This window comes from Ovis aries, chromosome 22 (assembly GCF_016772045.2).
Source record: "Ovis aries strain OAR_USU_Benz2616 breed Rambouillet chromosome 22, ARS-UI_Ramb_v3.0, whole genome shotgun sequence".
NCBI lineage: Eukaryota > Metazoa > Chordata > Mammalia > Artiodactyla > Bovidae > Ovis > Ovis aries.
Genome location: NC_056075.1, coordinates 17,492,984 through 17,506,432, shown reverse-complemented (window position 1 = coordinate 17,506,432; position 13,449 = coordinate 17,492,984). Strand labels below are relative to the sequence as shown.

Genomic DNA, 13,449 nt, shown 5'->3' with positions numbered 1-13,449 from the left:
TGCAGAGTCGGACACGACTGAAGTGACTTAGCAGCAGATGGGGTCAGGATCTTCATTGCTTGGGGCAAGCTCTTAGTTGCGGCATGTGGGATCTAAGTTCCCTGATCAGGGATCGGACCCAAACCTCTTGGGTTGGGAGCTCAGAGTCTTAACCTCTAGACCACCAAGGAAATCCCAACCTCTCTTTCTTTAGTCTGCATTTTGCCAGGAGAACAAGAGGATATGGGAATGTGGTTGGTGTCCTTTCTAGGACAAACACAGTCTTTTTTCTCTGGAGAAGTTGGAATTAGACAAAAATAGATTCATAGACTTGGTGCCTAAAAGGTAGAATGAAATCCACTCTCAAGAGCTTTCAGTGTCATCCTAAACTGAGGACCCAAAACCTCCCCAAACCACACACAGTGTAGAAGCATTTTACCTGAAGGAATGATTGGTGAATTATCCAAACTGGAAGCAAAATTAGAATTCCTTTAAACCTAGGTTTAAGAAGATATGAATTCCTTGAAGTTGCATGCAAATTTTATATGAATAATCATTACTCATGGGATGAGATTCCATTAATCTCTTCCGATTCTCAAAGCAATCTGCAATACCTCTGCCAACAGTTAAATATAAACAGTGATAATTACAGCTGAAGGGTAGCGACAAAGATATCAAATTCAACCTTTCTTAAGTGACTTGTTGCCACACTTTTAATACAAACTGACTTGAAATTAGTAATGGTTGTGCCTTTTTAGTTTCATAGAAAAAGGAAAATGGAGTGAAAAAAATTAAACTTTCCTATATAGATGCCTGTTTACATGAAAGTCATGGAGATTATTTGTTAAATACCTCATAAGAATTATAGACAAGAAGGCTGAGTGTGGGTTTCAGTGTACTTCACACTAGAAGCGTCATGTTGGAAACCCAGTCAGCCTCCAAAGGGGATCCTGTCCATTATCACTACCATCTTCACCATTAATTTTGCACCAAGAAGGTAGAGATGGTAAAAGTAGCCTCACCTCATTCTGCTTCCTGCTTCTGGGTTAGGGAAGGCTAAACACATTTTTGGACTTGTTTCTTGTGAGAATGTTATACCCTACATACCAGCGACATGTAGGATGCAAAATGCATTGCTGTTCTGATCAAATCTAAGTAGATCGCAGTGAGGGCCATGAAGAGTCTTCTTTGTTTCCAGCTGCACTAAAGGAGCTGGATTTCTCTAAAGAATAGAATATTCCTGTCCTTGGATTTACAACACCAGTCCATGAGAGACTGATTTGGGTTCTTAAATCACATGCCTGCTTTTCTGGGAAGTAGTCCTCAGGTTCCTGAACTATGCCCAGATTATATGAAAAAGACTAATCCCTATTACAGTTATAGCACTTTTTAGTTTTCAAAGCACTTCTCATTCATTACTTTGATGTTTTTACGCCAAATCCAGGAGGTAATGTAGTGCGGGTGTCACTCATGCCTGTTTTGCAGATGAGAAAACTGAAACTCCACAAAGATAATTTTATTGGTCCTCGAGATTGTAAAGCAAGTTGCTTTCAGAGATGATTTAACTTTGCAAAAAGAGTTGAGAATAATGAATTTAATTGATAATAGAGGCAGGTTTCTGTACTGTTCTGGGTCCTTTGATATACACATTGCAGGGAAGGGTTTAAAACATGATAGTGTGAATTCATTGATAAAAAGTACATTCAGAACAGATAAAACTGACTCCCACTATGGCTCCCATGTGGTTTCCCATATGGGGAAATGGTGGAAACAGTGGCAGAGTTTATTTTTTGGAGGCTCCAAAATCACTGCAGATGGTGACTGCAGCCATGAAATTCAAAGACTCTTACTCCTTGGAAGAAAAGTTATGATCAACCTAGACAGCATATTCAAAAGCAGAGACATTACTTTGCCGACTAAGGTCCGTCTAGTCAAGGCTATGGTTTTTCCTGTGGTCATGTATGGATATGAGAGTTGGACTGTGAAGAAAGCTGAGTGCCGAAGAATTGATGCTTTTTAACTGCGGTGTTGGAGAAGACTCTTGAGAGTCCCTTGGACTCTAAGGAGATCCAACCAGTCCATTCTGAAGGAGATCAACCCTGGGATATCTTTGGAAGGAATGATGTTAAAGCTGAAGCTCCAGTACTTTGGACACCTCATGCGAAGAGTTGACTCATTGGAAAAGACTCTGATGCTGGGAGGGATTGGGGGCAGGAGGAGAAGGGGACGACAGAGGATGAGATGGCTGGATGGCATCACTGACTTGATGGATGTGAGTCTGAGTGAACTCCAGGAGTTGGTGATGGACAGGGAGGTCTGGTGTGCTGCGATTCATGGGGTTGCAAAGAGTTGGACACGACGGAGCTACTGAACTGAACTGATGGCTCCCATCTGTCCCTAAGAGATGAAGGTCAGGGAGTACCCGAAAGTCCCTGTAAAGTAACCTTTGACTTCCAAGAAACTACCGAAGTCATGGGACAGGGCCTTTGCCCCTATCACCGTCAGGCTCGTGTGTAGAGAGTTTCAGCTGGTGTAGCTGGTCCCGGCCAGATCCAGACAGTCTCAGGTCTGGGAGTCCAAGAACCAGCACACCGGTTCTCATCTTTCCTACCTCCCATTCTGGCTTCGGGGAATTGGTACTTACTGGTACAGAGCACTGCATGTGAATACTGGCAGTGGACAGATGGGTCCCTTTCCTAAGGGAAGTAACTTGCTCTTTGTTGTTGCTGTTGTCATCTAGCAGCTGGGTCGTGTCCGACTCTGTCTCGTTTGCATCTCCGTGGACTGTAGCCCACCAGCCTCCTCTGTCCATGGGATTTCCCAGGCAAGAATACTGGAGTGGGTTGCCATTTCCTTCTCCAGGGATTGAACCTGCGTCTCCCCGCTGAGCCACTAGGTGTCCTTCCTAGTCCAGGGGATCACAGATGAAGCACGTTACAGTGTTGGCTCATCTATCCTCCAGCAGAGGCAAAGGGAGGAGCCATTACCATCTTGATTTCACAAAAGCGGAAATCGAGGATCAGAGAGGTTAGGTAACTTGTTCAAGGTCACACAGCTAGTCATTAGGAAGCCTGGCCTATGTGCATATTTTGTGCCGAATCAACAGAAACTCTGGCATTAACTGTGTGACGTTGGGCAGGCCAAGTCTTCTGACCAGACCTTTGTTCATCACCTGCACTGCAAGAAGGGTAGACTGGGATCTTTTCGAGTTCCTGCTCAATATTCTCGGGCTTCTGACTTGATGTGTTTTTATTGTAGTAATACTTGCTGTTGAAGGTTCTTTTTTCTGCCACCAGAGGGTGCTCTTCTCCCAAAGCAGGAGGCACTGGGGAAGGCTGAGTTCCAATTAATAGTTGACACCCTGATTGATAAAATTCTGATCAAAACCAAAAAATTCCTGTGCAGCTTTGAGAATTTGTGGAATTCTTAAAAAGCCTTTCCAAATAAGAAAATGAGCTCAAGAAACCCCCTAGAATTTTTGGTGTTCTCATGGGGTAACTCCTCCATCATGGACCTCCTGGGGCTTTTGTATGATGAGGACCTTGAGAGCCTCAGCACTGGGCAGTTGGTGTGTTAAGCACCTGCACGTTTCCCAGGCATCAGCTCCTCCTCCCTGTGCTCCTCTAGCCTCTCTCCCAGTTCTTGCCATGTCCCCATCCCACTGGTAATATTTATTACATGTTTTCCCAACATTGATTTTCTTTCCTTGCTTACGTGTACTCAAAAGGGAAGCTTTCTGCCACTACCATAAATGGAGAAGCATTACTTTTGTAACACATATGAAAATAAACAGCTTTCTAGAATATAAGTCCCATACTTATAATCAGAGAGGTTTTTAAGTTATATCCCATGTCCTATGTCTAGAAAAATGAGTTACCTAGTAGGCACTCAATGAATATATATTATATAGGTCATATGCTACCTAAATGATCTCAAATATCATATGTGGGCAATACTGGGGCGGTGGAAGAGACTACAAGAAAACCTGGTAGATTTGGGGAGTTGAGGCTGATGAGTATGACCTGCCATGTGATCAGACCACGAGGCTTTTCTCAGTGGGAGTGGCTGTGTCCACTCCCCACCCCACTCCTGTTTCCCCAGCTCACCTTTGCCAGAAACCCCAGGTGCATATACCTGAAGCCTTGTCCAGTGTACAACTGTGTTCAACCTGAACCATCAGGAGAGGCAAAAAGTCTCATCTGCCACTTCACATCCTCTAGAATCACTCTCATCAAAAACAAACAAATCAAAAAACAACAGAAAACCAAAAGAGAAAAAAAATCTTGGCAAGGATGTGGAGAAACTAGAAACCTTGTATACCGCTGGTAGAAAGGCAAAATGGTGCAGCCACTACAGAAAAGATTAAGTGGTTCCTCCATAAAGCATAGAATTACCCTGTGATCCAGCAACTCCCCTTCTAGGTTTACATTTAAAAGCAAGCAGGGTCTTAAAGAGATACTTACAGCAGTATTCACAGAGCAGTATTCACAATAGCCAAAAGTTGGAAAGAACCCAAATGCCCATCAACTGATGAGTGAATAAATAAAATGTGGCATGTTAGATGTACAATGGACTAATACTCGGCCTTCTAAAGGGATGACGGGCTTCCATGGTAGCTCACTCAGTAAAGAATCTGCCTTCTGTGCAGGAGACGCAGGTTCCATCCCTGGGCCAGGAAGGTCCCCTGGAGAAGGAAATGGCTTCCCACTCCAGTATTCTTGCCTGGAAAAATCCTATGGAGAGAGGAGCCTGGGGGGGTGGGTACAGTCAATGGGGTCACATAGAGTAGGACACGACTTAGTGACTAAACCAGCACCAAAGGGATGATGGCTACACCTAGATGAACCTTGAAAACATGATGCTAAGCAAAATAAGCCAGAAACAAAACAAGCACTGTAGGATTCCACTTACATGAGGTACCCAGAAGAGGCAAATTCATACAGAAAGAAAGTGGAACTGAGGTTACCGGGGGCCCAGGGGAAGAGGAATTGGGCAGTTACTGTTTAATGAACACAGCGCTTCTGTTTCGGGTGGTGAGGCGTTTCTGGAAATGAATAGCGACAACAGTTGCACAACTTGAAAAGCACTTGCCCACCGGGGTTTGCTTGCTCCCGTGTCTCGGCTGGCACGGTGAGAAGGAGAGGGCTGGGTTACCCCAAGGGCCCCAGGGGCAGGAGGAGGATGAATCAGAGGAGAAGAAGCCTGCCTAGCACAGCCAAACACCCAGCTCGTGTGCAGAGCTGTGCTGTGTTAAGCAACTGAGTTAGGGGATAGTTTGCTTTGGGGGCAATACTAGCTGATACACACCCCACCCCCAGGCTCCAGCACCAGGAAGGGAAGGAGGCTCTTCGCCTGTGCCCAGGGCAGGTCCTGCTTCTCTAGGGGGTCCCGGATCTCGCCATCCTCTCTTCTGAGGGAGCTAGAAGGAAAGGGCTGGGACCACAGGGAGGCCTCCCAGTCCTCCAGCAGGCTGGGGACACAGAAGCAGCTGGAACAGATGGCCTTTAGGGTCCTTTCCAGTCACAGAGTCGATGCCCTCCTAGAGGAGGCTGGCATTCCAAATGGGTCTGCAATCTTGCAGTTCCAAAGGCTGCCTCCCTTTCCATGGGTACCATAAGATAAAGAGGGCAAGAGAGATGAGCTCCTTGGAGAGACTCAGAGATGGCCATTTGGGAGATTGTGCTTCCTTCTGTGTGAAAGCAGTGAGAATACATTCCATACGTGGCCTCCTGCCGGTACACCTAGGGGCACAGCTGCAGGTGACAGAGGAGAAGCAGGCTTTGACCTGAGCTGAGAGTCAGTTCCTCTCCTCCAAAAACCCCCGTTAGAATCTCTGACCTTCTAATTAAACCTGTTCCTCCTTTCAAGGTAAACCTTACAATCGTTATTCTTTCATTTTGTTACATTTTTGCTTAAGAATATTTTAAAATATGTGAGAGAATAAAAAAGACTCAACCATCTTGTTTTTTCCTATTTTTATTGGAAATATACAGTATTTCAGCTACACTGTGGGCAAAGTGGGCTTTGATGAACTTCCCTGGAAATGAGCCACCAATTACAAAACTGTTTCTATGGAAAATGCATTGCGAATTCTACACAACAGTTCTACAAATGGCTTGCGAGTTCTACACAACAGTCCTACAAATGGTGGTGCCTGATCACGTTTCCAAAACTACTTATTTCTAGAAGCAATCTACATTTTGGTAAAATGTAAAGAATCCAAAACTTGACTAAGGCATCTTTCATTATAATATGAAGCATAATTTGTCTAACCTGAAAAAAAGAACAGAAAAAAAAAGTTGACAACTTTCTCCTAAGCATTTCTTTCCCATGGTTCAATGTAGTCCAATCCCAGATGTGCAAAGATTTCTTCTTCACTTTCCGCTTTGAGAAACATCCTCTGAAAGCATAAGAAGACATATGTGCACTATGATATTTTTGTTAAGTATCTCCGAGCTGACATAGTAAAAATGTTACTTGTAAAATTGACTTGTCAGAATGAATCACTGCCAAAACACAATTCCCTGCTTCTGAGGATAAAAATTCATTTTACCTGACTTCTGTAATTTTTATATTCTCACCCCCCCAAAAACTTGATAAATTAGGGTAAAATTATGACAGCCTTATATATTCAACTAGAGGCATTTGATACTTTTCCTATTGGTCTGTAGTGTTCATTAGAACTACCTGAAGGAGCCTTTTAAAAGAATGTTGAAAATGGAGCTGTAACCCAGCCCAATGAAATCAGAAGATCCAGAGAGTTCTTGTCATTCACCTATTTAAGAGGTCTGGGAAATTCTCACGTGCAGCCAGAATTGCATACTGCTGCCATTGGTAAGGAGGAGTGGCGATTATGGGATGCTTGTACATGCCGGATTCTCCTCCTGGCCTTCCACCCTGCCCCACTCCCACCAGGCTCCCAGCCCCATGGTCTGTTACTTCAAGAAGCACTTTCCCTCCAGTCCTTCTTGTCTATAGCAAAATGCTGGGCGCATAGGAGGCACTCACTTACTTTGAACTATTTGTTTTGTGTCAGTTTGTAAGTTTCCTAGATCATGTTAGGTGAAGCTGCCTCCACTCACATGCTACATAACTGAGGCTTTCTTGCCAGCATCCACAGCCCTCCCTTATGACAGCAGCACCCTGATTTCTCTTTGGAAAACCACACCTCCCTATTCTCAGTCTCTGAGGGTCACCTCCAAGGAGGGGCACAGAACACAAGCCTGATCAATCAGAGCCATGGAAAGGGGTTCAAGGACAGCTACATGGCCCAGGTCTGGCCTGTGAGCATTAGCTAGGGCTTGCTGGAACTATTAAGAAAGTTCTTTTCTGTTGGCATAGCTAAGCTAGAAGGATAGGATTCATGGGAAAACCCTGCCTGAGAGTGACACCAACACTGAGGGCAAATTGCATGAGCACCTGGATCCAGCCACACCTGAAGTCCGTGTTACCCCAGATGCCACAGTGCATCAGCCAAATTTTTTCTTTTTCTGCCACTGCCATTTTGTATTGGGTTTCTGATTTTTTGTGAGACAGGATCTAATGAAATACACTTCATTTAGACTAAACTTGTAGAAGATAAAAACCATAACTTCTACTTATTTTGTATCTTCTTCATACCCGGAGCTTCCTACAGTGTCCTCGATCACTGCAAGGACAGTTGAATATGTATAATAACTCCTCCTAATTCGTGCAGCAGTCATTCCGCTGCAGCAGCGTTTGGATCACCACCACTGAAGGAATAGCACGCCAAGCAAGTCACTATGGTGTGTGAGTCTAGCCGACCGCTCATCTACCTCTCAGGACAGCTCTGTTGCTCTCCTTCTTGCAGTTGACTCTCATTAATGACCCATGTGGCCACTCGGAATTCTACTTCCCACTGCATTTGAGGGATAATTGAGTGACATTTGTGATTTGGGGAGATCTTTGGTTTTCTTTGGAGTTACACAGTGCAAACACCAAGGATATACCAAGCTCAATTCAAATTCATTGCTGGCCTGGTTCTGGAGACCCAGCTAGCTCAGCATCGTTGAGCTCAAAGCCTCCGAGGTACATTCTGGGCCCTGAGAGAGTCGTGTTCCTGTCAGGATCTTTCCAGCTGCCCTCAGCTGCAATCTGCGGGAACGGGGCACCCAGGGCAAAGGAAGCTGAACCTGGACACTAGAATCAGTTCAGGAAGTGTTCAGGGAGCCAGACTTGGGGCTGAGGATTACAGTGGCCCATCTCAGGGAGACAGCACTCCCTACCTTGGTCTTGTCATATAAAGCATGGTTATCCAGCATCATCTTCCGCTCGTGTGTGGCATAGCGCCGGATGTCTCTCTCAAACTGCTGGATAAGAAAGAGATCATTAAAATAAATCACTATCAAGTCTAGAATGTCTTCAGTATTATTTGTCTAAAGATATTTAAATCTCTATAATGAAACTTCTAGCTTATTTGTCTAAAGATATTTAAATCTCTATAATGAAACTTCTAGCTTATTTGTCTAAAGATATTTAAATCTCTATAATGAAACTTCTAGCTTTCCTGCTGGCTCAGTGGTAAAGAATCCACCTGCCAGTGTAGGAAATGTGGGTTCGATCCCTGGGTTGGAAAGATCCCCTGGAGAAGGAAATGGCAACCCACTCCAGTATTCTTGCCTGGGAAACCCCATGGAGACAGGAGCCTGGCAGACAGTCCATGGGGTCGTAAAAGAGTCGGACACAACTTAACAACTAAATAACAACAACAATGAAATATGTATCTCCACTAAACATTCTCCAAGTGAATTTTCTCCCCCAGGGCAACAGTCAGCCATGACAAAGCTCCATGCTCACATGTAAGCATTGGATTGTAAGCTCCATGAAAACAGGAGCCTGATCTGTTCTGTTCATAACCATATTCCCTCCTAATGATGCCTGGCACACAGCTGATGTACAGTAAATGTTTGCTCAGTGAATAAACAGGTATTGTAAGGGTTGTGTCCAGAATCATTCCTGGTCCAGAGTAAATGCTAGATAAATAATAGTTTGGTGTTGTTTTCTATTTGGAACACAACTACTGTAAAAGAGGATGAGGAGTCAGGAGACCAGGTTCCAGCCTGGATTTTGTCCCTATCTGGCCCTGTATCTCTCGGCAAGTCACCCAACCTCTCTGAATCTTGGTCGGTCAAATAGGAGGGTGGAGGAAGTGTGTGAGTAAGGTCCTACAGCAAGGTCCTCTGGCTGTAACATCCTCTCATGTGAACTTCTATAAAACTGATGGTCTGGGCCAGCTGCTTCAGAGTAGCATCTCCTATGATCAGCATGGGCTCTGAGGCTCCAGGGAGAAAAACTTGAAGCCTTAGATGGATGACAGGAAAACCTTGGGAAAAGAACAACAATGAATGAAGCTGTTGAGATTAATTTTCCTAAGAGAAGCACAGATCTAGAAATGTCCTTCCCATGTAGGATTAGGGAGGAAGCTTGGAATCATTGAACCTGAACTTGGGCAAACTTTGGGAGATGGTGAGGGACATGGAGGACTGGCGTGCTACAATCCATTGGGTCGCAAAGAATCAGACATGACTGGGCAACTGAACAACAGCAACATGGAATAACTGCACTAAAGTGAAAAGAGGAGAGTGAAAAATTTGGCTTAAAACTCAACATGCAGAAAACTAAGATCGTGGCATCTGGTCCCTTTCACTGCATGGCAAATAGACAGGGAAACAGTGGAAACAGTGACAGACTTTATTTTTTTGGGCTCCAAAATCACTGCAGATGGTGACTGTAGCCATGAAATTAAAAGACGCCTACTCCTTGAAAAGTTATGATCAACCTAGATAGCATATTCAAAAGCAGAGACATTACTTTGCCAACAAAGGTCCATCTAGTCAAGGCTATGGTTTGTCCAGTGGTCATGTATGGATGTGAGAGCTGGACTATAAAGAGAGCTGAGCGCCGAAGAATTGATGCTTTTGAACTGTGGTGTTGGAGAAGACTCTTGAGAGTCCCTTGGACTGCAAGGAGATCCAACCAGTCCATCCTAAAGGAAATCAGTCCTGAATGTTCATTGGAAGGACTGATGCTAAAGCTGAAGCTCCAATACTTTGTTTACCTGATGTGAAAAACTGACTCATTGGAAAAACCCTGATGCTGGGAAAGATTGAGGGCAGGAGGAGAAGGGGACGACAGAGGATGAGATGGCTGGATGGCAACACCGACTTGATGGACATGGGTTTGAGTTAATTCCAGGAGTTGGTGATGGACAGGGAGGCCTGGTGTGCCGCAGTCCTTGGGGTCTCAAAGAGTCAGACAGACTGGGTGACTGAACTGAACTAAAGTGGTGAGTATGGGAAAGCTGGCGAAGACTGGGACCTGCCCCTCCTGACTTGGATGTGTGAAGACAGACTTTCCAACCTGAAGTCCTTTATAAGGCAGTGGAGGGGGAGCTAGGGCTGTGGAAGAGTCAGGGTGGAGCAGATTCTGGGTGTAGTAGCTGCTGGTCTATGAAAGTATGGGGGTGTTGCTTAGCACATGGTCTCCAAGCCCAGGGCTTCAAGTCCCCCCAGCACTTAGTGCAATGGCTGCTCACACTGGGCATGGGAAGGCTGGAGAGGATTGGGTAACTGGAGCAGTGAAAGGCTGACCCTGGCTCCTTAGTTGTGCGTGCTGAGAGATCTATTCCTGGACTCCTCTGCCAAACACCCTGAAGCATTTTTGCATGGATTATTAGGAATTATCATGATGTCTTCCATTTGGAGAGTAATAATATTGATTAAATCAACATTTATTGAGCATCTACCATATGCCAGGTGTGTTCTGGGTGCTTGGAATATAACAGTGAAGAAAACAATGATGTCTGCCCTGGTGGGGCTTGGATTCAAGCAGGGGACACAGATAAGACATGGTAACAGCATAAGTGAAGTACATGATGGACATGAGCTTGAGCAAGCTCTGGGAGCTGGTGATGGAAAGGGAAGCCTTGTATGCTGCAGTTCATGGAGTCACAAAGAGTCGGGCATGATTAAGTGACTGAACTGACCAAAAGTACATGATGTGTTAACAGGTGATGCTGGGTACAGGGCAGGCCTCATGAAGGAGACAGGATACGAGGAGGGACTTGCCCAAGGGAAGGAGTTAGCCAGGTGGACTCAGGAAGAAGCACTCCATGCAGAGGGATCAGCTAGAACATAGGCCGAACAGAGGCCTTAGGGAGGGGTGAGCCTGGCCCGGGTAGGGAGAGAGCAGTGGGAGGAGTCCAGAGAGATGAGGGGGTGAGAAGACCACGTAGGGCCTTGTGACCACCGGAAGGCTTTTACTGTGAGTTGAATGGGGAACCCCTGCCAGGTTTTGAGCAGGGAAATGATGATCTGACTTACGATGACAGGATCACTCAGGGGGCAAGTGACCAGTTAGAATGACCATAGCTATAATCCAGGCAATGATATCCTAGTTAATGTTTACAGAGTGCTTACCCTGTGCTGGGTGCTGGGCTGACTTCTTGCTTTATATTAATTTCTGATTTGCTCTATTATCACTAGTACTTAACAACTTCTAAAAGAATCTAACATTATCTCTAAAAGAACAGTACTGCACATACAATTAGCCTCAGAACTGTATTAAGATGAAGGCACTGTCTCACTCAGTTCTCGTGAAAATCCCACGAGGTTGGCACTGTTATTAGCCCCATTTTTCAAATGAAGAAAGGAAGCCCAGAGAGCCTCAGCAATTTTCCCAAGGCCACACAGCCAATGATAGAGCTAGGGTTCAGACTCCTGAATCCCAGACTCTTTACCCTGGATGTTTCTGCCTTCTGCTTTACAAGCTCTTTGGTTTCTCTCAACAACCTGTGAAATAGGCAGGGTAAGGAAGGTGTCTTTTGTTTCAGATAAAGAAGGGCAGTGGCACTAAGTCTGGCTGTATCATTCGCTGGTCACAACAGACTTCAGAGATTCGCCTACTGCTGCTGCACGCAGCTATGCACGTTGTGCGCCGCAGAACTCTAGAGGGCGCCGGTCACGTGCAGCCTTCGTAAATATGCATGCTTCTTCTGACAGTTTCCTGGGAAATGGCAATAAGCTGTTTTAAGGAGGAGATGCTTTTTAAAGTTGGTGGAAGGGAGCCATCTGGGCTAGTAAAGAGGCTGGGTTAGCCTGGGCACCTGGGCACCATCGTTCGTGTGTTTCCAAAGCAGAGTATGCCTCCTCTCAGCATCTGACACAAACATGGACAAGACTCTTGAAGGAACCTCAGCCAATTAAAGCCATGCTGACAAACAGTTCGAGTTTGAAGAAATAAGAGTCAGAGGAAAACAGAAGCTTCTTTTAAAAAAAAAACAACAAACTAATAACCTCTGGACCCAGTCTAGAAATTGTACCATACTTGGATGGCTCTAGAAAAATCTCTGCTTAATGTATCCCTGCGGGTATATTCTGCTCTGGAAATCTTTAGCGCACAAAGGTGTGAAGGAAGCTTTGTCAGTTTAGTAGATGAGACAACCTGGTAAGTTAATGAACCCAAACTGGGGGTGAGATTAACAGATTAATTGGTTTGAGGACATTTCCCAGGCTCTGAAATCTTTGGGTAAAAAGGTGCAATTAAATTTCCCAAGCTGCATATATGATGTATTGTTTCATCAGCTTTCCTACTTTTTTAGGAATGAAAGATGCCAGCCAACATTTTTGATTAGGGTAAGAAGTTCTAGTGCTGAGATTGCGCGCTGAAATAATTCCAGCCCAAGGCAAACACACTTGACATTTAATTCAAGGTTAAGGACAATTAATTTCTATGTCGTTTATTGTACAAAATCCTCTAATGATGTGTGCCACTCAAAGCAACAGCTAGCTATATGGGAAAATAGAGCGGGGTGTCGGTAGGAGGGTGGAGCACAAGCTGATGGCACAGACCACGGGCACCACGTCTGATATCACACGTGGGACCTGGGGACTGCTGGTGCCCAGCACTGGTCCCGTGGTCGGCATGGTGCTAGGGGCTTTGCCAGCTTCATCTCACTGGATCCCTGCAACCCAGGGGCGTAGCGCTGTCTTTGCCCTAACTTTCCTGATGGAAAACTGAGTCTTAAAGGCCATGGGGAACTTGACAAAGATCACCTAGCTGGTCAGAGGCAGAGCAAGGGCTTGTGACCAGGTTTGGGGTGAGCCAAACCTGTGCCCTTAGCCACCAGGCTGCTTTCTCTGCTTCAGTGGTTCTCATGCCTGCAGGGTTCTTTCAAACACAAACTGTTGGGCTCCAACCCCAGAGTTCCTGATTCAGTAGGTCTGGGGTGGGGTGGTGTTCACAGGTCTAACCTGGTAAGCAGGTAAGGCTGATGCTGCTGGTCAGGGTATCACCTTTTGAAAATACCTGTTCTAAAGGCATCTGTCTCAGTTGACCGCGTGCAAGTGGAATGCCCTGATTCAGAGATTTCTGGGCACTTTCTTCTCTCCTGTCCACCATCTCCTCCTTCCCTGTCCATCCTCCTGCCGCCACCACCCCCGCCATTGTCTC

The 13,449-nt window shown here is 45.4% G+C and overlaps 1 protein-coding gene across 8 annotated transcripts in view; it reads right to left on the bottom strand.

Moving 5' to 3' along the window:
- Positions 1-5,939: 5,939 nt before the first annotated feature.
- DNTT (DNA nucleotidylexotransferase) overlaps positions 5,940-13,449 on the bottom strand; it is a 31,993-nt gene continuing 24,483 nt past the window's right edge. For 4 of the 8 annotated variants that reach the window (XM_042239038.2, XM_042239036.2, XM_004020071.6 and 1 more), the window contains 2 exons: positions 8,226-8,309; positions 5,940-6,379 (listed from right to left, as the gene is read on the bottom strand). In XM_042239038.2, the coding sequence (XP_042094972.1) occupies positions 6,293-6,379; positions 8,226-8,309 (171 nt within the window). In that variant the 3' untranslated portion in view covers positions 5,940-6,292. Of the gene's footprint in view, positions 6,380-8,225; positions 8,310-9,108; positions 9,323-13,449 lie in introns of those variants that run through there. The other 4 variants (XM_042239035.2, XR_006057705.2, XR_006057706.2 and 1 more) reach the window with 4 other exon arrangements.